General features: G+C 31.5%; 3 protein-coding genes across 3 annotated transcripts; 2 read left to right on the top strand and 1 right to left on the bottom strand.

The window, feature by feature from the left end:
• The first annotated feature begins 1,033 nt into the window (after positions 1-1,033).
• On the top strand, positions 1,034-9,340 carry LOC128388501 (zinc finger protein 704-like). The gene is made up of 5 exons (XM_053347909.1): positions 1,034-2,843; positions 3,239-3,867; positions 6,504-6,805; positions 7,323-7,423; positions 7,557-9,340. Exons 2-5 carry the CDS (start codon positions 3,711-3,713, stop codon positions 8,743-8,745), a joined length of 1,749 nt encoding a protein of 582 aa, XP_053203884.1. The 5' UTR covers positions 1,034-2,843; positions 3,239-3,710; the 3' UTR covers positions 8,746-9,340.
• Positions 9,341-21,446: 12,106 nt separating this feature from the next.
• LOC128388494 (death-associated inhibitor of apoptosis 1-like) lies at positions 21,447-22,702 on the top strand. The gene has a single exon (XM_053347903.1). It carries the CDS (start codon positions 21,578-21,580, stop codon positions 22,700-22,702), a length of 1,125 nt encoding a protein of 374 aa, XP_053203878.1. The 5' UTR covers positions 21,447-21,577.
• Positions 22,703-23,894: 1,192 nt separating this feature from the next.
• On the bottom strand, positions 23,895-24,734 carry LOC128388493 (uncharacterized protein F54H12.2-like). The gene has a single exon (XM_053347902.1). The coding sequence runs from the start codon at positions 24,732-24,734 to the stop codon at positions 23,895-23,897; it is 840 nt and encodes a 279-aa protein (XP_053203877.1).
• Between the last annotated feature and the right edge of the window lie 1,527 nt (positions 24,735-26,261).

The following is a 26,261-nucleotide window of genomic DNA, read 5'->3' as shown; positions in this document are numbered from 1 at the left end:
CAATTGTTATCACCATTAAAAAATGAGAATCAAATTTAAATATGATTGATATTATATGGAAATGATTATATAAACATTTCCGATGTTAAACAATTAATTAACAACCCAAAAGTTAATTGTTTCACTAGATTTAATTTCCTATTGTTATCCTAATAGGGTGAGGGTTAATTGTTTACAATTTGTGTATTATATTGATATATGTTATTGATTAGATGAGGTAGAGAAACAAAAAATTAACAGAAAATTTGAATTCCGGTTTTAAATTATATTATTACAATTGAATACAATTAACAAGGTTTACAATCAATATTTTAATTGCTGATCCATCATGATGATGAGCCCAGATACATGATAACAGTAATAATAATAATAATAATGACGTTCAGCTTCCTGGTTGATGATCAAATTAAACGAAAAAAAAAATTATCAACAATTAAATTGATTGTTGATTAGCTCATAAGAGATGACAGAAAAATCGAGCAATAGAAATAAAGTTCAAGAGAGATAACTAAAGGAATCCAGAACAGAAAATTCAAAACTGAGAGAGAAAATTCTCTGAGAACATGGAATTTGGAAGAAAAAGAGAAAGAGAAAATCGAAACGTTCGAAATGTTGGAAATAAAAAACAAAAGAGAATCAAAATTCCGGTTCGATGGATAAAAACGAAAAGAAAAAAAATGTAACCGGTACTTTGGTTTTTTCGGTGTTCGCTAGATGGAACATGGAAATTTCCGAAATTATTGATATCAGTCAGTTTTAGCCAAGTAACTGACGAAAAATCATGGCGGTCGACTAAAGTCGACTGAACTAAATAAGAGTCGACTGAGTCAAAAACCGGAATTACAATTTGAGTTTGATGAAATTTTTCTATTCAATTAGCTAATAAATTAATAGATATTCGATTCATTTTGTCATCGGATTTTCAGCTTTTTTCGACTAATTTCGAGTCATCGATTTTTTCTCAGTCGATTTAATTTTTTTCTGACTTCGATTATTTTCTTCTCCTTTGAACTTTCTTTTTTACTTTAGCCTCTCTCATTCTCTTTTTCGTCTTCATCTTTCTCTCTTCAGATTATTTTCTCGTTCTTGAAGGTACAGAATACAAAAAGAAAAGACAACAACAACAACAACAACATTTTCTCCTAATTCTCAAATATATATAAATAAATTCCTTATTTGGTTAACAATGTTTAGTTTTATTTCTCATCTGGAACAGTTAACATCAACATCCTCATCATCATCATCAACATCAACAACAACCACAACCACCACATCAACGGTAAAACCATCAGAATCACCAAGATTATCATCAACACCTTCAACATAATAGTTAATGAGAAACCTTCATTTTCTATTAATTTTTACGTTCAACTGAACAACAAACAAACAAACAAAATTCTCTGGTTTTTTTTCTCTTCTCTTCTAATTTCTCTTCTTTTTACTTGCTTATAAAATCATCTTCACAAATTCATCTCATCATCATCATAATCACCATCACCCAGAAGCTTTTTTTACCTTCTCTCATCAACCAACAACAACAACATCTTATCTTGTCTCATTTTCTGCCTCATTTTTTTTTCCTTTAAGTGTCTACATCTTATTACTTTTTCTTTGATATTTATCAATAATCAATCAACAATATCTATCTAAATTGTATATATCCGTAAAAGATACTTTCTATTTTGTGAACATCGTTTTTTTCTTGTTGAATTTTAGAGAAAACAAATAGAAAGAAAAAGAATCTAAATATTATATTAATCTGGTGAACTAAATTAACTCTCTCTTAATCAACTTGTTTCATTAAAACAGAAACAACAACAACAACAACAACAGCAGATAAACATCACCGGTTTACCATCAACACCCAAGAGTGAGAGAGAGAGAAAATAAAAAAGCAAGTAAGAGATGGAAAGATAAAAAGGAGAAAAAGCTCAATCATCAACAACAACATAACCAGATTTTCCGCCATCACCAACATTTATCCTTCACTCTCTCTCTCTCAAGTCTTTAAATATAAAAAAAGCTTGACCTACAATCTTCTTCCTGTCATATTAGAATAATTTTTCCTTTCTTTCTGGTGCTTTCATCTTCATCTTCACCATCAGATTTGGAGTCTTATATCACCATCATCATCACCAGTCTCTTGACAACAGAGAGAGAAAAAGAAATAGAAAAAATTTCTTTTAATGTTATATATTTATACAAATATAAATATATAAATTTTCTTATAAGTAGAGATAATTTTTAATTCCAAGTAGAGAAAAGAGAGAGAAAACAAGGGAACCAGTAACGACGAAAAGTAAACCAGTTTTTTCTCTTCTTTTTCTCTCTCCCTCTCTCTCAGTTTCTCTCTCTCTCTCTTTTCTGGTGCAAACCATTAACACTTGATACCAAGAGAAACAACAACAACATTCAACTCAAACAGATCGTAACATCAAAACGTCAAAATCTTTACCTTTTCTACATAAAGAGTGTTTCTTTTAATTACTTTCCTTCCTCTCGCAACAAATTGTTTGCCTCATCATTTTAATTCGCAATCTTTCAAGTAAATTTAATCCAATCATCAATTTCATTCTCTCTCAGTGTTTATCTCAACAATTGATTCAACTTTTTTCTCTCGTCGTAGTTAGTGTTTACTTGTGTTAACGCCGCAAATTGATTGTACTTAATTATTGTTTTTTCTTCTCCTTGTTAACTGTCGACACTTTTGTTTCTTTTTTGTGATTCGTTGAAAAAAAGGTTGACTTTCAAAAGCTCAATATCATCTTCTTATTATCATTTGGAACTAGTGATCATTATCATCAATCGTTTAAAGAGAAAAACGAAACAAAGAGAAGAAAACGGTAAGTTTTTCTTCTCCCGAGAGAAGAACATGTTCTCTTTTCTCTTTCTTTTCCTCTTTCTCTCTTTTTCTCCTCTTTCTCTTCTTCACTGTCAAAATGAAAGAAAAAAGTGTAAACAAAGAAAATTCTTTACTGTTGGTTTTCTGTTATTTCACTTTTTCCTTTCTATTGCTTTTCTCTTCTCTCTTTTTCTCTCTCTCTCTCTCACTCACTAATTTATAACTTTTTTTTATTCTCTTCTCCCCTTCTCTCCTTCTCTCTCTCTCTCTCTCCTCCCCTTCCTCCTCCCACATTTTGACAAAACTGTTTACATCATGAAACTTGCAATTGCGGTAACATGAAACCTTCATTACCATGATAATCATGATCAACTCACTCACACATCAAACATCAAGTCCAATTTATTTGTATTTTAATGCCTTGTTATGTGTGTGACTACCGGTGAATAAAATCTCGGTGAAAAAACAACAACAGAAAATCAACAACCGATACCAGAAGTCAACTAATAATAAAGAGTAACAACAAAAAGGGAATCCTGTTGACGGAAGAGGAACTACATCAACAAGAAAGAAACAAGAATTGACAGAATCAAAAAGAATCAATCAAAGCAAAAAAAAGGAACCATTAGGAATCCAATTGGAAAAGTCGAATAAAAGAAAACAAAAAAAACTCAATTTAAATTTAAAAAATGTTCTTGTGATTATTCATTTGACGATCATCGTTCTCTCATCATCATCACTTAATCTCAATATTGATTATCATCATAATCCTCTGGAACTGTTTGTTTTGGGTGATCATTGATTAGTGAGGAAAATCAACCAAGAAAAAGATAACAAAGTAACTAATTGGAACCTTGGAATAAACAAAATGTCGCCGGTGACCATTGAATTACGAAAAGGACGAAAACGACGTCCAAGTAACAGTCTCGAAGATGGAGATGATCCAGTTATGGATGATTGTATGGCTGCCATGGTACTCATGAGTCTTTCATGTTCTCCTAAATCTACTTTCATTCCTGATAGAGGTAAGAAAAATTCCAAATTCTTTGAAAAAAGAGAAAAAAAAGCTCAATTCAATTTCTCAATTATTACAATACAAATTCACTAATGATAAACACCATTACGATTACTTGAGTTAATTACATTTTCTTTTTTAAATTGTTTCAGAAATTTTTTTCTTCTTTTCTCTCTCTCTCTATCTCTCTCCAACTCTCGACTATTGTTGTTTCAATGGTATAATAGTATAATGATAATGATAAAGTATCATTATTATTGATATTAATCGTGTGTTCAGTTGAAAAGTTTTGCAAATTAATATATAACATTAATCGACTTTTTTTTCTCTTTCTTGTGCTATCTCTCTTTCTTTTTACTCTTTCTTTTTTCTAACGTTACTTTTGTTTTTCTCTCTCTTTCCGACTCTCACTCACATGAAAGTTTTCTGTTCAGTTCAGTTAAGCTTTATTCAGTTCAGTTGATTTTTTCTTCTTCTATCTCCTTTTCTACATTCAACCGAATAACCGGAATTTTTACCTTACCTGTAATCAAAGTAACTACTTTTTTTCTTATTTAACAGTAACCTGAATTAAAAGCTAAACTAACAACCATTAACTGTGATAGCGAAGCGGCTCTTGAGAGAGAGAGAGAGAGATTTATATACATACAGAAAGCGAAATATATAAAGAGTGTTGCGAAAATTTAAGAATCGGCAATGGGGGTGAATAACTTTTTCCCTTTTCTGTTGATGCGATAACAATTGATTTTTAGTGGTCGCTTTTGATAGATTAACATTAGAAAAAGAAAGGGGGAGCCACTAATTTCCCTATTTTCGCCTAAATTTTCTCAACACCCTGTAAGTTGTACAAGCAGGTTACCTTCACATCTCAAGGATTTCATCAATTTCAAACATTTTTTGACCATTTTCAAATTGATAGAAGAAGAAGAAGAAAAAGTTTAGCATAAAATATTATAAGGATAAAAAGATAAAGATAAAAAATGAGGGAAAAGGCAAATTTTGAATGATAAAAGGGAGAGAGAGAGAGAGATTAAGTTAGTGCGATGGAACGAGATGAATAAAGAAAATGACATAAATGCAAAAAAAGAAGAAAAAAGTTAACGTAGTAACGTTTTGGAACTTTAAAAACGTTATAAGCGTTGATTGTGTGGGTAAACAAGGTCATTTTGCTAATCAACTTTCATTTTCATTTCTTGTTGAAGGTTGGCAAGAAAAGAGAGAAAGAGAAAGGAGATATGAAGGTCTTCTTACTTCCTCTCTCTCTTTCTCTCTCTCTCTCGCATTGTGTTTATGGGTGTGTGTTGTACCTCATTGTAATAACAAACATAATTAAGGATCAACCAGCCCTTAAACTGTTTCAATTCTTGCCTCAGGTCAGATTACAATGAAGCTGTTCTGTTCCTCATCTCAGGTTTGCAAACGAGAGAAAGACAGAGACAGATAGGGAAAGAGAGAGAGAGAGAGAGGTGGAGGGACAGAGAGACAGAAGAAAGAAAGAAAAAGAGAGATGAAAGTAAAGGGAAAGAGATGATAAAAAGGAAATAGTTATGAGTGATGTTGTTTTTGTTTTTTTCTCTTTTTATAATTTCTCTCTTCCTTTGGGAGTTTTCATCATCATCACCATAATCATCATCATCATTTTCTTTCTTTTCTCTCTTTCTGGTTTTCTTGATTACTTGTGAATGTAATTATGGATTTTTTTTCATTGTTTTCATTGGAAAAACACCATGGAAAAAAAGTCGCCTCTTATTATTTCTCTCTCTCTCTCTCTCTTTCTCTCCTTTTCTATTTCTCTTTTTTAATATAATCTTTTTCATGCACCTTGTTATTATCTAACTGCCCACCCTCTTTAATTCTCTCTCTTTGTGTCCACTATTCATTTAATTCTCTTCAATAATACTCTAATGGTCAAGAATATTTCTAATGATGGAAAAGTTTCTCCATGTAAAGAAAAATGATAGAAGAACAAAAATTGATCATCATCATCATGATTCTTAATACATTGTTTGACTTTTCATCTTTTACTTTTTTTCTTCTTCATCTCTTTGCTATTCCGTTTGCTTTGGTAATCATCCAAATCCTAAAAATCAATGATCACATCAATGATTGTATCATCTTTCATCAGATATGTTTATTATATGCACTCATGAAAAGTGCATATAACTAATTACATTACTCAAATGCATGGTTGATATAATAATGAGCTTAATAATTGATATTGCATTACAAATTGTATGTGTGTGTGAGTGAGTTTATGTTTGTATTTGCATCGCTTTTTGCTTACAATTTCAATTATTGCTTATTTGCTACTAATTGCGTAATCTAACTAAACCTCTTTCTCTCCATCATTGCATTTAGTGATTAATTTGTAAATTTAGCAATTTAAATCGGTTCTGTACGGTTAAAATGATAATCAATGCAATTTGATGTCTGTATTTAAGCTCAACTATTAATTAATTGATTAATTATAATTGTTACAAGTAATTATCATGTTGCTGTTTATTGTTATTGATATTTTTGTTTCTCTCTCTCTCTCTCTCTCTCTCTCTCTCTCTCTCTCTCTCTCTCTGCTTTCTTTTCTCTTTCATATTTCGACTTTGAAATGAAAATTTGATTTTATTATTTTTGTTTTTTTCTCTTTATCAGGAATTTACTCAGTCTCGGTGAAAAGCATCGATTCTGGTGTCGAGTTTGGATCTGCTGCCAGCCGATCAAATACACCGTCACCACCGACGATTAACGAAGAGCGATCCACTGCCGCTTCGCCAATTGCCATCGAGATTAACAATAACCATGTTGAAACTATTAAAGGAAATATAAATAATAATGATTCGAATGTTAATAATAATCAAATTAATGGATTAACTATTATTCATAAGGATGAAGGAATCGATATGGATGAAACAATTGATTTTATTATTGATGATCCAATACAAACAATTGCTGAGGTAAGATGACTGAAAGAAGGATGAAGATGAACAGGAAGAAGAAGATGTTAATGATGATTTAGACAGAGAAGATATTTCTTTCTCTCTCTCTCTCACTTGTTCTTTGTCTATTCTGTTAGAATCAATCAGACTTTTATTTGATTTCTACCAACAATCAACTTTTATCTTCTTCTTTAGTTTCTTATTAGTATTTTGTTATATTTATTTCGTATTCAATTATATTGATGTAGTATTCATTTACCATGCCAAGTATCATGATCTAAATATGAATTTTTATCATATTGTATTTCACAAATGTATCATCATGATGATCAGCATGACGATGATAATGTTTATAAATGTATTAATTTAATCTATTAAGCTCATTGTCTTAGATTTATTTTTACTTTTTTCCCAATGGGATTAGTTGTAACTTCTCATCTAATTGCTCATCATAATCATTAATTAGAGGAATTAATTGTAATTAGAATTAGAAAGTTTATACTTATCGTGCATTCTTTTGCTTTAATCTAATTAGAAGGCTCGAAGAATTGTGTTCAAATGTACATGGCGTGGATGTGGCCTTCGATGTGATCTTGTCGAATCAATCGAAAAACATATTAGAACTGTCCATCTTGGGTAAGTTTAACGATCTTTTTGCCGAAAATTTAATTTTCGATTAAATCATTGTCGATGATAATGATCATGTTCCAAGTAATTAACTAATTAATTAATAATTTTCTCTCTCCCTCTCTTCCTTATGATTTTTTAGACGAAGTGAAAACGCCAGTGAAGAGGAAAATGATCATGAGGAGGAATTTTATTACGCCGAAATTGAAGAGGAAATGGAAATCGATGACAATATTAGCTGTAAAGATAGTTCATCTTCTAATGATAGTAGCCTGGGGCCATTGTCTCCAGTCTCGAGTTCATCAGAGTCACCTCACAGTACAAATTACAATTTAAGTCCGACACTCAGTTCGGCCTCCTCCCTCCTTTTCTTTGCTCCCTCACCCACTTGGAGTCATCTTGATATGGCACGACCTCCACACGAGGATCCTGAATATCAAGCGCAACAAAAACAATTACAATTACAGTTACAATTGCAACAACAACAACAACAGCAACAAATTCAAATACAAAACCAACAAGTGCAAAACTTTAACCATCAACAACAACTTAAACCATCATCATCTGTGACGCAAACTTTTATCAGTGCCCAATTTAAACCGGAACCGGAAAGGAAGACAGTGATATCAAGCCCGATCAACATTCCCGGTATATCGGTTGCCCATCGTTGGTCAACAAAAGTTATTGACTCATCATCAGCATCTTCATCAAATGCTAGTTGCAATTCTAGCTACTCTTTTTCAAATTCACATCATCACCACCATCATCATCTCAATCAACACATTCATAATAACCATCACCATAACCAATCTCAAGCATCTTTTATCACCTCAAGTTCAAGTCCAGTGAACTTTTTCTCGCCAAAAGCTCCTTCCAAAGTTATGCGATTGAGTAGTAACACTTCAAGCCCAATAAACATCAAGTCATCGGGAAATAACACCAACCCAACATTAACCGGAACCATAACAATTAGCGGTACCAATAAGACAAACAGTAACACCGTTACTAGTATCATCTCATCAAGTAACAACAACCCAACCCTGAGTACAAATACAACTACCAATGCCAATAACAACGCTTCTAGTAACCAATGGACAAGCTTATTACAATCAAGTTCAACCTCATTATCGGCCTCATCATTATCTTCATCCACTTCATCTCCATCAACCACAGGGATTGCAACGACCCTCCTTAAGGGGTCAAGCATATCGCCGACCCGTCGAACCCGAACCGAGACTCGAAAGTGTCGAAAAGTTTATGGTATGGACAATCGAGACTCTTGGTGTACTCAATGCAAGTGGAAAAAGGCTTGCACTCGATTCGTTGATTAATCTTATTGTGCATCGGCCAAACAAATAAAAAGAAAAACAAAAGAAAATCAACTAAAGGTGAAAAAAAGGAAGTGACCATTAGCATCTTGATGACCATCCCCTTCTTTATCTCTCATACACACACACACTCTCTCTCTCTCTCTCTCTCTCTCTCTCTCTCTCTCTCTCTCTCTCTCTCTCTCTCTATCTTCCTGTCACATTTTGCCTTTTCCGAACTATTAATATTATTCCCAATTCTTTCTCTTTGTCTTCTCTCTCTCGCTCTCCCTCACTCTCCAGTTAAATACAACAAACAACAAGCACCATTATCATCACCACAATTTAATTACATCACAGAAAAAAAGAGATTTTCTCACCTTTCTTTTGTCTTCTCCTTTCTCTCCCTCTCTTTTGTTTTTATATCATCATCATTTCTCTTTCTTTTAACTTTTATCTTCTTTCGTTTTTCTGTTCACCCAACAAACTCAATAGATTTTTTCATTATATATTATATTATACATTCAGTTATTTTTTTGTCTCTCAACGTTTTTAGTTATCATCTCGTTTTCGAAAACTTTTTTTTCAAACAAAAATATAAACAAACCAAACACTCAAATTGCTCATACATTTATTTACATTTTCTCCCATCGTAGTAGTTATCAGAAACATCGCTTCAAAAAAGTCTCAATTCTAACCTTTACTTTGATTTCTACCTCATTCGAAAGCCAAAATATTGATTCAATGATAATGACGGTGGATGAAAATGGCGAGATTGGGAAAAGTTAATAAAAAGAAATTGTAAATTTAAATTGTGCGTATAAAATGGATTCAAATAAAAGAAATTGTTATGTATTAATAATAAAAACAATAACAAAAAGATGAGAATGATGAAGATGATGTGGAAGACAATGAAAAGGAATCATATCTAGGATATTGTGATTAGTTATTGATTCCAAAGGAAATGATTCTGACTCTGAAAGCGAAGCTAAATTGGCTGAATTTCGTTGCATCTTTTTTCATGACGATCCATTGAAAGTGACCATTAGCTCAATACTAGGTAGCGAAAATCAATCGTTGATTGGTCATTCTTTTAATGTCCAACATGTCGGTGGATGAAAACTTCACTGTTTTGCTTATTCTTTTCCATCTTCTCATTCATCTCTTTTTTCCGTCATGTTTGAGAATTCATGATAACTCATGATAATGATCAGTTGCCCTTCAATCAAATTACATTGAAAATTGATCAATGGATTAGTTTACAAATGATTATTAGAATCAATTTTATCTTCATTTATGATTGATTGATTTTCTATTGAGTGTCAAGTCTATTAAACCAAAGAGTAAGGAGACTTTCCTAGTCATTGATTACCTTCACCTCTTCCCAATGAGCAAATTCAATTTCAATCATCACAATGATGGTTGATTATGATAATATTCATGAGATTATATTCTTAATCATAATGGTGACAGAAAAAAAGTGCAACCTCCTTCTCTCAAATTGACTAATTACTTTCGATCCCTGGTTATCCATTCATTAACAAACTGACCAATAAAAAGAGATAATTATCCTTGAATGAGTAATGAAGAAACTAGGAATTTCCATTCCAATCGAATTTCTCAGAATCGAGATCTTCTTTCATCTTATTATCAACACTATTGATGAGCTAAGAGAATATGAAGAAAAGAGGAAAGAAATAAAATGAATCGAATTCGAAAACAAAAAAAAAGGAATGAAAATGATGATGGTAGTGATGATGAGGAAAAGGAAGATAAAAGAAGATGGAAGAAGATACAGTCATTTGAGTCTCTATGTTCTGATAGTAACGAGACCCAAAGGACATTAGGTAGAAGAAAAAAAGGAATAAGTTTTTTTTTCGAAAACAAATGTAATACAAACGGAAGGAAGAAAAAAAGAATCGAAATAAGAAAAAGAAGAAGAAGAAGATGATGATGATGATGGTGATGATGAGGATGGAATAAGATGAAGATTGAAACTGGAAACAAAATGATCACATAAAACCGAATCTATCAATATGTTATCTCCATGAAAGAAGAAGAAGATGAAGATGAAAATCTGAGAGAAAAAAGAAAATGGTAATGATCATGGAAGAAGAAGAGAGAATAGTAAATGTTTCAATATATTCTCTTCTTTTTCTCTATCATATGTTTATCATTATATTGAATCTTTATCAATATTTTCTTCCATCGTGATGATGACCATCATATTATCTTCTTCGTTCATCTTTTAGTCTTGTTCCAAATTGGTCCACAAGATATTCTATTATTTGTTATTATTCTTTTCATTGCATTCGAATGCAATTTGTGCTATTTTTTATTCCTTGTTCTCAGTAATTCTTAGCATTTTCTGTCATTTTCTTATCATCTCATTCGATAGCAACAAGAAACAAAATAGCCACAGAGAACCTGTAGCCTGTGAACATATCAAATAGCTTCTGGAATATTCAACAAAGACAGATAGATACATTTATAAGAATGAAAATCGAATAGAAGAAAAAAAAATTCTTTCCTATCATCGCTTCTAATGATTGTCGTTAGCATCACATTCACCTTGTCTTCGCCATCCTAAAGAAGCAATAATACTCTCATCACCATTCTTGTTCTTTTTATTTCTCATCATCATCATTTGTCTTCTCCAATCCAAAAGAGAAACATTAATTTCTCAGCTTGTTTCAAACACTTTACTCTGAATCCCCTGAAATTGTTGATTGGCAACAGCTACAGAAAATGACCACTTCCGTAAAAAGAAAATTGCTTTTTATATGATTATCTTTTCATCTTCATCCTACAAAACTGATCATCATCATTCAGCTTCATTTGGTAACACAAAGCAAAAAGAATCACAATTATCATCATCATCATCATTGAATATCCAACGTAAATGATGCATCTCTTTTATCTTCATCTTCATCTCCATTTTCAATTGAAAGAAGAAGAAAAAAAATAGCAAGAGAGAAACACATGATTCAGTTTGATTCATTTTCTCTCCAATAAAATCAATCTGAACATTCATGAATCTTTACTCAGTTTTCCACCATTTCCAACATCATCTTCATCATTTTTGTTTCCTCTCTATTTTCAAGATTATATTTATTTTTTTTCTTCTTCAGCTTCTCACTTTCGTTCTCAACTCAAACCATAATACTCCCACTTAGACCATTCCCACCCTCTCAATGAAACAACTAAAATGATCACCTTATCATCCTCATCCTCATCCTCATCATCTACAACCAAATAACAATAAAAAAGTATAACAATGTTATACCTTTTTTTATCTTCTTACAATTTTCATCCTTCATTTTTCATCACAATTTCATCTTCCATCTTCCTTGTTACCAAAAGCTTAGGATCGTTTCCTACTTTTTTTTATTATCATTTTGATGCCTCGAAACAGTAACAATGTATATACGATCATCATCATCATCATCATTTGTAATGAGATGATATGTAATATTGAAAGATGATGGAAACAGACAGAGATACAGAAAATGAAATTGCATTTGCAACCATTATTATTACGGAAGTCAAATAACATATTACAACACAATTTCCAATGTTAATAATGCTAATACTTTTACTCCCACTAATCCATCTTAATCTTTGATATATCATCATCATCATCATGATAGCAAGTAAAAGAAAGGCAAACAAGAAACAGCAAAATTGTGAGACATTTTGTTGTTTTCAATTTTCGCTCTGCTGTTACCAATGTGTCTTCCAATGAGTCTGATTAATATTATCAATAAGACCATAATAATATATGCATATGTTGAAATGGGAACGATTCTTGTAATACCAATAAAATATCAGTATTTGAATGTTCAATTATATAGCAAAAATATGAAGCATAAAAGGAAAATATTATCAACAAGGAAATGGAAGTAGTAACAAAGTAACGGTAAATAAGCTCTTTTCGCAATCCAATTGAATTATCATATTAATATGATTATTTTTCAGCTCTTTTTTTTTGTTCACCACTAGAACTATCAAACTAAACTATGAATTAATTTACTTTTCTCTTTTTACTTTCTTCTTTGGCCTATTATTGTCGCTTTACTGATTTTCCTTTTCACCTGGAGAGAGATGGAAAAGAGAGTGAGAGAAACTTTTACTTTGAAGAATTGGGGAAAAAAAGATAACAAAAAAAAAGTTCTGTTCATAACCATGATCATGGTGGGTAAACTTCAAGCTCTCGGTGAACAACAGGAATACACTCAAGCAAATCAATGGCAATTTAATATGTAGTAGTAATTGTTGTTGTTGTTGCTACACCAGCAAAAGAAGCAATCAGAAAAAAACTGCAATAGCAACAAGAACCGCTAAGTAGGAAGACGAAAAAAGCAACAGACCTTGGGTGAAAATCGTAACTTCCTTATAACCCATTTAGATAAGGGTAATTCAAGGTTTTCCACCAAAAAAAGTTCTGAAAAAAGTTCTTACGCTAATATAATATATTGAATTTTAATGTTCAATCGTTGTGTGTGTGTGTAAGCTTATAACATGCTGTTGATTTTTTCTTCTTGTTGTTTCTCATCCTTTTCCCTTTATCTTTTTACTGATGTAACCTTGACGATCCTGGGAGATGATTATGATGATGATGATTAAAGGGAGAGATATTCTAACTGAAAACTGAGTAAATTTTGAAGATAATGATGATGAAGATGATGATGAGCAACAACTTACCCCGCATTAAGTATTAACTGGTTTTAACCTTGGTAAATCTAGATTGATTAGTAATAAGATTTTCTCATCCATGTTGTTTGGTGTAAGTTTTTTTCATGATTATCAACAAAACGGTAAAAAAAAAGATTCAGAATTGAGAAATGAAGAGGTTTATGAAGACAAAATGGAAAAGTGTACAGATAATATTGTGATACCGGTGATAATAGTGAGATGATGAGTGAAGTTGTGTAGTAAAAGGAAGACAAATGAATAACCATGTAACCACAAAATGTGCAACAATCAATTTCCTCCCCACCATTAATTCATGTAGTATATATAATATCCACCCTGCTGATTCCATGAGTAAAGTCACTCACTAATCTATCTAATCATCATTATGTAACAACAGAAATCATTATTGAATCATTATTTACCTGAGCAACAGAACAACAGCAAAGTTAATGATAATTATCGTTGATTGTGAAAAATGAGATAACTTTTTTTTTCTATTTTTTTCTGCTTCTTCTCTTTACTCCCAAATTTATTTTATCATCATCTTCCATTCTCTTTCTCTTCCTTTTCCTTTCACTATCTCCTCACATATATTTAACTGAATCACCATGTTATCTTGAACGAAAAAGAAAAAAAAATATCTTCATATTTACTTTATGAAATCATGATGATAATCATGTCAAGATGGATAATGATAAGAGTTGAAAAATTGGCGATTACCTGAGTTTCATTTACCTTTAGTAATAGTAAGTGATGTTCACATCGTAATTATATTATTTTGTATTACAATTTACTTACATAAATATGATGGGGAAAAAGACATTGCAACAGTTTCATTGTTAGTTAATAACTTGCATTAGATTATCTGAAAATTACTCTAAGTAGAAAATGAGAGAGAAGCAAAAAAGTTGAGTAGAATTTTTTTCTCCATCTTCTTCTTCATCTTTACCCTGAATCTCTCTCTCTCTCTCGCTTTTTTCATTTAGCTTCTGAATCTTTGGAAAGGGAGCAAAAATATATATAATAATACTACAAGTTAACGTGATAAACGTGATGTAATTTTGTATTATTATTTATCACTTGTAATCATAATGTAACTGTAATAATGATGATAATGTCTTCATCCACTGGTTAACAGGATTGAACAGAACTTTTTTTCCTTTCCTTCTGAATCATCATCGTCATCATTTGGTTTATCATCAGCATCATGATTTAGCTTTGATTGTCTCTCTCCTTTTATATGCATAAATGTGACAAATCAAATTCAATTATGATTATTATCATTACCAGAACCAAATGAATCAAATCTAATTGCAATCTGATTACAATCAATTTTCAATAATGTATTAATGATAAAGATGCTGATGATTATCATCATCATCATCATCACCGCTCTTGTTGAGAGATTGGAGAAATAAATCAACAGAAAAAAAAACTTTTTCTTTTGTGTTCACCTTGAGTTTTTCTTTTCTACTTCTTTTGTTGATTTAGAAAACAGAAAATTACCTGAAAATCCAGGAAGATTGAAACTAAATGAAGAATAAGATAAAAAAAAAGAAATTTTCACTTTCCATGATAATGATGAAGAAATAATTTCTCATCAGTTGACGATGATAATGATAATAAATTGAATTTCTCTTCACCCACTCATTCGGGTGTGTCAAGTTTGATTTATTCACTCTTCCGTATTTGATTAACAACAACAAAAACAACAACAACCAAACAATCATTATAATGATCAACATGAGATAGTAGCATGAATTTGTTGATATTCAAATTCATGTTGGCTCAAGGTTAACTTGAATCTTTTTTTACTTCATCCTTGTGATAATAGGAATCAAATAAAACAATTTAAATCTCAAGATTTTTGCTTAAACGTTTTTTTCCCTCTATAATTTAGATTCTTGAAACTGAACAAAATTATCATCATCATCAACAACAAGCTCACCTGATAGCGATAATGATGAAGATGATGATGAGCATCATCACCTCTTGTTTATCTTTGCTGTTGTTTTGTTTACGATTTTGTTTTTTATTTCTTATTTTATTTCTTGTTTTTCTTTTTCCACTTGATAATCTTTCACCAGTGTAACTTAATATTCAATTTTACTCAATCTCAATCAATCAAATTTCATGATCACTTCATTGTACCATTTAAATTTCCCTCCTTCATGGGAACAAGAGTGAAACTTTCACTTTCGAACTTGTAAATTGAGAAAATAATAACATCGAAAATGGTTCTAAAGAAAAGTTTTCTTCCGTCATTTTCGATTCATTATGAGTTGTAATCATCGCACCAAAATTTTACACTGATAATTATGAAACTCATCAAATTCTAGTAGTAACATTTATCATTGTCTCACTTATCTGATAATTACCCTGAAAAAAAACTAGTTCAATAGAATTGTTGAAAAGAATATCTTAAGGAAAAAAAGTTCAATCAACATTAAATTGTAACAAATATTGTATTAGATTTACAATGTATCATGAAATCTAATCAAATTCAACAATAAGATCAATGAATAAATTCAATTGAAAGTCAATAAGATGAGAAAGATAAGCAGCAAGAAAAAAAAAGAAACGAAAGTAAATCAACTCAGGTGAATGAGAATAAATTTCAATTTAATCTGATTCCATTTTCCATAAACAGAACTTTTTTTATTTCTATTCAATGATAAACCTTCAAATATTTAAATTGTTAATCATCTGTTAATTACCTTAAATTATCATTTGTTACAATTAGAAAGAGAAAGAAAGAGAGAGAGGGAGAAATCAACAAGTAAATCGTGAAATTCATCATGAAAGTTGATTAGTTGAACTGAATGGAAATGTTAATTTTTCTTTCTCTCATTCTTGCTCATCTCTCCGACTATTACAATTGATACATAACAATGCTGATACTTAATTTTTAATCATAATGATCATAATTAAGGTGCGATAATTGCGTTAAAAAATTGAGACAAAAAATTCGTGAGTTAATTACAATTAAATTACTTTTGGGTTACATTTTTAATGGACTCTCACGTTAAACTGACCAAACCCTAATCAAGTTGTCAACTAATCGTTTAATTTAGATCGTGAATCTTTTTTTTCCATTCAGCTTATCATTATGTTGACCATTCACATTACCGGTTACCTTGTATGTATCCAACCTTTTTTGATACACGAAAAAAAGTAACAATAATTACTCATAATTTGTATTTATAATTATACAGTAAATATTATCATTAATTGTTATTACCTTAGCTTTTTTGCAAATATTATTACGTTAAATTGTTACAGGTAAGATTTTAATTGTTGGAGTAATTTGTTAACGAGAGAGAGAGAGAGAGAGAGAGAGAGAGAGAGAGAGAGAGAGAGAGAGAAAATATTAATGCTGAACCTTGTAATATGTTTGAAATCGTTCAAGTTGCAATTTTCAGTTCAAGTTGATGATTCTGAATTCATGGTGATAAAAAAATGTAGATACAACTCATCAAGTGCTCATCATCAAGCCATCAACTTCATGAGATCATCATCATCAACTTATTGATTAATTAACTTGAAACAATTACATGTATGAATTTTTAGGAATTTGAAATCAACAGCAAAAAAAGTATTTGAAAGTTATAGTTAATCGCAATCAATTGCAATTTATTTTACTGATCCGACGAAATGTAGGTCATTCTTTTTTGCTACTCTTTTCAGAGACATTTCAACATTTCTGAATTACCATGAAGTTACCATGTATGTAGGACAAAACTAAGCTTCTTTTTTGCAGCCTGAACTGAGCAAATGATTTATCCAGAATTTCCAATGACAGAAGTGGGTGAAGCTCAATAATGAATCGAATGTTGTTAATTCAAATTCCTGAGTATTTTTTTCTTCATCTCCTTCATTTCCATCAACTTTGCATGTAGTAAGGCCCTGAAAATCAGGCAAGAGAGAGAGAGTGAGAGAGAGAGAGAGAAAGTGAGGCCCATGAATGAATTTAGATTCATATCGATTGATTGATTGACTTTAAGTGTTTGCAATTAATAAACTGTAACAATACGTGTTGTAGCATTTAATTTTGGTTCAATCATCATGAACTTTTTTCTCCTTCTCAATCGAATTGAATTTCATGAGAAATTTAAAAACAAATCCATGAATTAATTGGATACTAATTTTAACTTTTCTTTGTTTCTTTTTTAACTTTTGTAAATTTCACACAATCATCTGATTGATTAACTTTAAAAACTAATTAGTAACTAAATCTGAACATTTTATTCAAAGCAAATTCATGATACATGATATATTTATGTGATTGAGGTTTTTTATATTTAGGTACATTTGAAATCATTTGAAAGTTTAAATTAAATGAAAAACAACTAAAGTTTCACAGTTAGAGTTTAATTCATCTAGATAATCTGTCTGTCTGAATTTTGTACAAATTGAAAAGTTTTTAATTAAACTCATGATAACTGATCACAGGGTGAGTTTAACTGTTCAACTCAATTCAACATCTCTCTAATAAACTTGTGAACATTGAAACAACTCAGCATGTGTACATTTCTACTAGATACAAGAAGATAGTTATCATGATGACGATGAAGATGATACAAAGTAAAAAGTTTAGTTTTCATTTCCAAATTCAGGGTAATATCAATGAACTCGAAATGTTTGCCCAGAATTTTCGTTTTCGTTTCGCCCAATCTCAATAAACTTACAAATACCCGAAGAAAAATGTTGATAGTCCGTCATCATGATAGATTCAGAAGCTTATATCTTATCTTAATTGGATTAGTAATATGAAATACTACTCAGTTGGGGTTTGAATCTACTGATAGTTGTGAATTTATTTCTAAAGGCTGAAAAGTTTTTAATCTAAAGATTATAAAGGGAAGGAAAAAAGTAACTAAAATTAAATGAATCAGAGAGAAGCAAAAAAGCTCTAAGGAAACATCATGAAGATCATCATTATTATTAACATCATCATCATTTGAATATATTGGAAGTGAAGATAAAGTGCTCAGTCTCTTTTCTCGAGAGAGAAAAAAGAACAGAAACGAAAATTTCGTTGAGCTGAATAAGAAAAGAACTTTTTTTTCCAAAGAATTTTCCTCCTCTCTTAATTATGCTGCAATGAGTTCTAACCTTTGGAGAAAGAAAAAGGGGAAAGATTAAAAATAAATTTTCAAAGAAAAACGATAAGAAAGATGAATCAAGATTTTGTAACATGAGGCTTATTCAGAATTTGAATGAAGCTGCTTGCAGGGTAAAGGAAAAGGTGGATAAGGTGGGGTGAAGGTTGAAGAAGAAGATGTGTAACGTTGATGAAATGAGGATGGAGATGATAATATTATATGGAGTGTAAACAGGTTCCTCATCAATTTTGGATATTTTGTTTTTCTCTTTACTTTTTTCTTTCTCTCAATCTTTTCCTCTCATGTTTTAGGTATAAACTCAGAAAGAGAAGAAGAAGAAAAAAGTTCACACTGAATATATATGCACATGGAGCTTTATTCTTCTTCCTCATAAATGTGTGACCTTTTACTTCCTTGTAAAGTTTGAGAGAGAGAGAGAGAGAGAGAGATGCTCGGAGTGGAAAAGTAAAGAGAAGATGAAAAAGTTTTAGTTGCGTAAGAGAAAAAAGTTCCAACTCTTTTTTCATCTTCATCTCTTATTTTTTTTCTCTAGGAAACTCACATAATCACAATAAGAATATAAAAGTTAAAAGTGATAGAGATAAAAGATGAAGAAGAAAAGTACAGAATGGAAAGAAAAAAGTTTTCGAACTCAATTTTTTTCCTTTTCTTTTTATTTCACTCTTTTAGATAAAAAGGTAAGTTGATTGTAACATCGAAACTAAAAAATAAAGATGCTACTTGAATACAGAAAAGGATGAAGATAAAATATTATGGAAGAAAAATTTACCTAAACATTTTATTCTCATCAAATATTATATTTTAATATTATATAATAAAATATCATATTTGAAGATAATCAATTGATGGAAAGAGGGGAGGTTGAAGAAAAGTTCTGAAATAAATACCTGGAAGCCAGTGAATACCTCAAATATGATAATATAAACACTCAGGTAGCAAAAAATAGGAAAACAAACTGTTTACTCAAATATCATGAAACAAACTCAATTACAAGATAATCTGAATCGCTCTTGGTATCGAAACTCAAAGTAATCTGAACATTTTCCAACCCTGATCAATTTAACGATTGTCCATGTAAACAAATTGTCTTTCAATATTCGAACTTTTTCAAATAAAATTTAAATGAATCTTTTTTTTTGTCATACCAGTGTTTCCATGAAGGTTTCATCTGATGATGAACTTTTTTCTCCTCAAGTTTTAAAATGATTGCAGTTCAATTCACCAGATACTTGAAATCATGATAATACTGTCATTGAATTTCAACTGAACATTTTTTTCTTCTCCATCCTCTTCTCTATTTCTACATACAGCAACATAGAAGAGAAAAAAAAACTTTAGCAAAAGTTTAGAAAAAAAAACAAATTCTGAAAGAAACTGAATACATGCTGATGGTATTAAAATGGAAAAAAAATAATATCATCAATTCCAAGAATTTAGAGTCAAATTTGTTTTCTCATCAAGCTATTCTCTAAAACTCCTCCAACATTTTGCTTTTTTAATTTCATCTTTCGAATCTGTTAGAACTCGAAAAGTTAATTATACAGGTAACATTATATTTCCATTTCTTAATACCAGTACATTTGAACTCATCAACAAATGAATGAAAAGGTAACATCCAATTACCATGAATTTAAATTGCTTGATAAATTATCATCATTATCATCATGGTAACTATTAAAGTGAACAATTTATTGAAAATTAAATGACTAAATTGTGACGTTTTTGTTGATCATTAATTTTTTTTGCTCTACTGACAATGGTTACAATCAGCACGCAATCAGTTAATTTTAAGGTGAATGATCATCAACAACGAACCTCCTGACAAATTGATTGAATAGATCACTTGAAATGATGGAAATCTGTAAAGAGAATATTCAAAAGAAATAAAATAAAAAAACTCTAACTAGTGAGCTCATAAATTCGTTGGACCCTTAAATTCCAGGTATTAGTTGGAAGAAACGATTTTTTCGTATTCATTAAGAACTTTAGAATAAAATTAAATGCAAAAGAAAAAATTCTCGATCGGTTATTTTCATCTATAAAATTCAATCAATTAGCAAAGACTATCAGTGGTTATTTCGATTGGAAAGAAAAGTTTCAAAGAGACCAATAAGGTTCTAATTGAAGTTCCAGAACATTTCATTTCTCTTAGCTAATGAAACTCGATTGCATGACAGTTTATCAGAACTACAATGAATAGTGAATAATGTAATAGGCTCAGTATATTATGTAATGTTAGCAGAATCAAAAGAGTCTTCATTTTTTTAAGACAGTTTCTCTTTATTTTCCACCTATTTCACACTTTTCCATCTTTAGACTCTGAAAATTTCGTTTGAAATTTATCACATCTTCATCTTCTTTCCTTATAATCTTCTAAGTTTTACTTTCATCATCATTACCTTCCCCATGTTACCAAAAATTCTTGCACAACAAATCCCCGATCCATTACCAGTGTTTGGTAAGACTAATACACTTGAGATTATCGATAAAAAATAGCGAATTGAAACGAATAAGGAAGAGAAAAGAGTGAAAAATTCAGGGAGAGAGAAAAAGTAAACAGAGAACTGACTAAAAGATAAAAGGGAAAAGGGGAAGAAGAACTTCTTTTTAAAATCAACAATCATTGTACTTTATAAGTACCATGAGCATTTCCGAGTATGAGTTTTCCCGAGTTCTACAGAGATGAAGATGGGATGGCTCTGAGTTACTGATCCTGTTACTTATTCTTCTGATTTTTTATCTGCTGGAATTGAAATCATCTTCATTACATGCACAAGAGAGAAAAAGAGAGAGAGAGAATAACTCTTTCTCTCCAATCCCTCATCAAACAGCTCTTTTTGTCTTTCCTCTCCCCAAGTCAGTCCCTGTAAGTAGTAAGATGTGTCTATTGCCTGTTATGGGAGGAGCCTAAAGTTGTTAGGGGTGGGGAATACAAGTATCAGTGAATACCAGTTCTAGAATGAGACAACACATGCGCAAAGTAAGTATGAGTATGCGCGTGTATAGAGAGAGCGAGACTTGAATATAAATACCAAATGTTTGTATTGTTGACCGTCACTTTCATTTCAAACTCGAAAGATTCAACATCTCAAGTATCTTTTTTCCCTCTCTTGATAAAATCAAATATGCTTAACGCAAGTAACAATTTAGATACTTATGCTTCTGAGCAAGCTCGATACGAAAGCTTTTTCAGATCAACATGGGGAACGGAGATTTCATATCGAACAGAACTAGCGCGTGATGGTTTTTACTATACAGGAATATCCCGTCAAGTTAAATGTTTTTTCTGTGGATATATCTACCACGCCTCCTTCTTACAAGATCTACACTGGATTGAACATTGTCTTCATTCATCAGATTGTCCTTTCATACAAGGTCTACCCTGTGGTAACATACCAAGAGCTGTATCAACTGTTGTTCTACAAGAAAATACTCCACTAACGGTCATGGTCAACTATGATAGCCAGGAATCAAGGGTAGTTCAGAATGACCATACTGTTCAATCCGAAGACAACGTTGCAGAAAATCGAGTTATAGTAATAAACCAAATTGAAGGAGAAGATGTAGTTGATGACTACCCAAGGACAGAGAATAATGATCTGACAGCTGAAATATCTAATATGGTTTCAGAAAATGAAAACTCTAACGATCTTCCAGTAATTGAAAGAACCAACCGTCGATTTCCTAGAGTATCTAGACGTACAACAAGAAATAGGTTAATAACATTTTCAGAATCATCTAATCGAAGACGTTATTTTCAACCAGTGAACCTACAGTTCAGATCATTGCACGCGCGACTTGAAAGTTTCTCAAACTGGCCCATTCATGATACGATTTCATCGGAAGAACTTGCTGAGGCTGGATTCTTTTATACCAGAATATATGATCATACTAGGTGTTTCAATTGCAATGGGACTATATCAAACTGGGAGAGAGGAGATAATGCATGGGCAGTCCACGCATATTACTTCCCTAGATGCTCTTATCTATATTTGAAGCGGGGACAGATGTTTGTAGATAATATTAATTCTCCAAAAGATACAGCTTCCCCTTTAACAGAAGTCCCACAAGCATCGGATGATAAGGATAGATACACTTGCAAAATATGCCTCGATAAAGAAATAGGCACAGTGTTCGCCCCATGTGATCTCCTGCACTGATTGTGCATCGCAAATTGACGCTTGTCCAGTTTGTAAATCGACAATCACGCATATATGTCGATTAAAATATATTAATTAAATAAAAACTTATTTTTTCATTTTAAAAATTATATTATCATTTTTATTAATAAATTAACTTCATCAAAAGAATTCAATATGTCTACAAAGTTTGTAAATCCTGTGAAAATGAGTTTTCCTGTATGAAAAACTGATATTTTAGCTTTACCAATAACATAGTAAGCAGCTGGGTATATCTCAGGGTTATATTCGAAACCCATTCTTTGCTAGGTCGTTTAAAACAATTGGTTGACCTAATCCACAAGCGGCAACAATGTTAACTATTCTGCTAGTATATTCTTTTTTCTGATGTAAATATGAACACAATTCATTAACAGCATCTTCTGCATCCTCCAAACTTTTACTTCCAACGACATTTATTTTTCCGTTTCGAAATACTAGTAAACAATTTATCTTTCTCTTAATTATAGCTCCATTGAATCTTTTAGGTCGGTAATCAGTTTGCGGATAAATATTTGCCAGCTGATTTAAGTTAATTTGAAAAGGTAGAGAAAAAGCAACGACCATATTCGTAATTCGTGGATATGTCACCTCATTCATTTTCGTTATGCAACTGACAATTTATATCCCATTCATCAGCACTTATACTTTTCACTTTTTTATCATTAGACTTTGTATCGCTAGAAAAATATTTTATGAATCTTATGAATGAAAAATGGAAAGAGCGTAGTTTCACAAACGCTATGCAAAACTCTCCACATGTTCGTGAAGATGGATGTTGCAAACAACGTCCATTCCACAACATTTTTCGAGAGCCTACAGCATTAATCATTTCCTGATGCAAAGGAGGTAAACCAAATGAGTCAAAGTATTCACATTCTCTCGCTGTAAATCGTAGCTACCCAATGAGTGCCACGATCAGATGATTTGTCTGTATTGACGATAATAAATGATGGGTATTCAACTATTGAAGGTATTTTATCTCTCGCAAAACATCCTAAAATTTATTATAAGATGAAAGCTTTCTTTATTTCATAATCAATCATTTTCTTGTTTTTACTTGAAATCAGTTACAGCATTACGTTCTAGATCTATTTCGATGATATTATCAAACTCACAATAAAGTAGTACAGTTATGGTTCTCTTAATGGTTCAGAAAATCTCAACTGAACTCTTAACGAGCCTCTTTAATAGGGTTAATATGTCCAGTCATACCAGGGCCATGTGACAAATCTGGAGCAAAGTTGAAAGCGAAAATTGTTTTTCCAGAAATGAATTCTTCTCTAGTAATATTTACTGTCGTGTCAGTAGAGTTCATATTCATTGCTTGAAATAAACCGGAGTACTCTCGTACACATAAATGATTTTTGAAGTCAGGTTGAAATGCATTTGTTGGGAATTGTACACCATCAACGTAACAAGCTGCATGTGAAACGTTAAAATGGTCAAAGTGGAATGGATCTTGAGACTTAGAACCATTAAATGCTGTGTTTTTAACCATTAACAAAAATAACCTTCGAGGAAGTTGTCCGGTAATTATATTATCTAGAACCGCGTCAAGAGAGTTTGCATGGATAGAAGCCTGTCTTAAATCAACCCTAGAGATAGGATAGCATGCGGGTGCAATAGCCAGAGCTTTTGAGTGTGCGTTTGTAAGTTGAGGTGTAGCCTTCATTTTATGAACATATAGACATGCATCCTTAATAATCATTGCAACATCACTGACTCTATCATCAAATTGCACGAAAAATGAAGGATCGTGAGTTAAGATTCTCACTTTAATATCTTTACCCCCAAGTATAGCCTTGCCTTGAAATGTCATGTCAAAATGTAAACGACCATAAAGATCAACTTCTTTACTGCTAGCATCTGCGAAACTTCTCGGGTGAACAATGATCGTCTCCTCGTTGCATTCTCCATCCACAAACAACTCGACAAGTGTGAGTTTTAGCATCAGCTGAAAACCTAACATGTTTTCGATATAGGCTCTATAAGCGTATGTTGAGTTAGACATGGTTACCTCCTTCCTCCGATTTCAAGTTCAACTTGTTTTATCATTGAATGAAGTAAATTATTTACTGGTGTTACAGTTTCCCAGTCTTGAATGCTTAATGCAGAATCATCTGCTTTTCGTATTTTGAGTTGAATTTTACGTAAAATACGTTTCATGAAGAAGAATATACTCATCTTTAGATGTAGGAATTGAGAACTCTATTATTTTGTGGAGTCGAGAGATGATATTGGTCTGTATTGTACTTCATAGCTTCTCTCAATAGATTTTTGAACAGGTGGTATCGTGAAGAGATCCAATTCAGAAAGGACAGCCTCTTTTGAATATTTGCTTTGAGTGGTCATTTTAAAAAACTATAATCAGCTATGTAAGATCTTTTCGTCAACTTTCTCCTTTTTATACCTGCGCCAGACTGACCTTCTGTATTTTCCGCTTTTCTTTTTATAGCCTCTTGAGCTACTTCTTGAACAGTATCAATGATTCTATTGGTCGCAGAAGTTTTCACATCATTTAAAATAGCCTTTCCAGTGTCCAGGGCTTTATCTCCCAAGTAACGCAGTATAGGCAAAACTTTACTTGTAAAAAGTCTACTGAAAAAACCGCCACCTCGTTGATAACGTACTCCTGAGAAAGATTGAATTGCAGTTCCATTGCCTGCTTGGTCTAAATAATAGCTTTCCATGTCTTTTTGAAATGCAAAGTGACTGAAACTCTCCCAAACTGAAATTTAGAGGATTCCTGAATCATCCTTTATATTAATTTTATTTTATCAATGAAGCCTGAATTAACAGGAAAATAATATGGTTTTGAAAATTAAATTAATATCAGATCCGAATTCAACATTATCATCTATTCGAGCGGATCAAAAATTAGCTTGAGTATTTCTACAATTGAATGTGATACAATATCACTATAGACCATCAGTGAATGAATTCCTCCTTTAATATCAAACAGCCTTTCTGGACTTTTACTCTGCATACTTATGTATCTATCACTAATTAATGGTACGATAGACACATTCTCATCAGTGATATTCATTGCGTTTGTACTAGAAAAACCAAGCATTTCCTCCAACTCATTTCCTAGATAAACCAACATTGGCACTCCATCGCTTGTCCGTCCGAATTTCATTTCCACCTTTTGACTATGCTCATCTAGAACCAGTTTGGGTTGTAAGTACTTATCTTGTTCGAATAAAAAGTCAATTTTATCGTTGATTGCTTTTATCAAATCATGAATGTTTTTATACCAACCAGGTGATATTCCTGGTTTCTGTAATATAATTGACCTAGTGTCATGAAGCGTGAAGGTTGAGTTTTGTTGGACATTATACCAACTCTTTGTGTATGTTAATTCTGTTAGAGCCACGTGATAATCATCAGATAAATTTAACGGTTTTGGAAGATATGTTGTATAATCAGAAATTTTATTTTTTTCATAAGAAAATACATTACTAGGTAATGAAACATAAAATGAATTAGGCATTTTTATTTAAATAATGAATCGAAACACTTAAATATTAATCGACCT

The sequence above is a fragment of the Panonychus citri genome, unplaced genomic scaffold (genome assembly GCF_014898815.1).
Source record: "Panonychus citri isolate SS breed McGregor unplaced genomic scaffold, ASM1489881v1 Contig00100, whole genome shotgun sequence".
Taxonomy (NCBI): Eukaryota; Metazoa; Arthropoda; class Arachnida; order Trombidiformes; family Tetranychidae; genus Panonychus; species Panonychus citri.
This window is presented reverse-complemented; position numbering and strand designations above follow the sequence as displayed.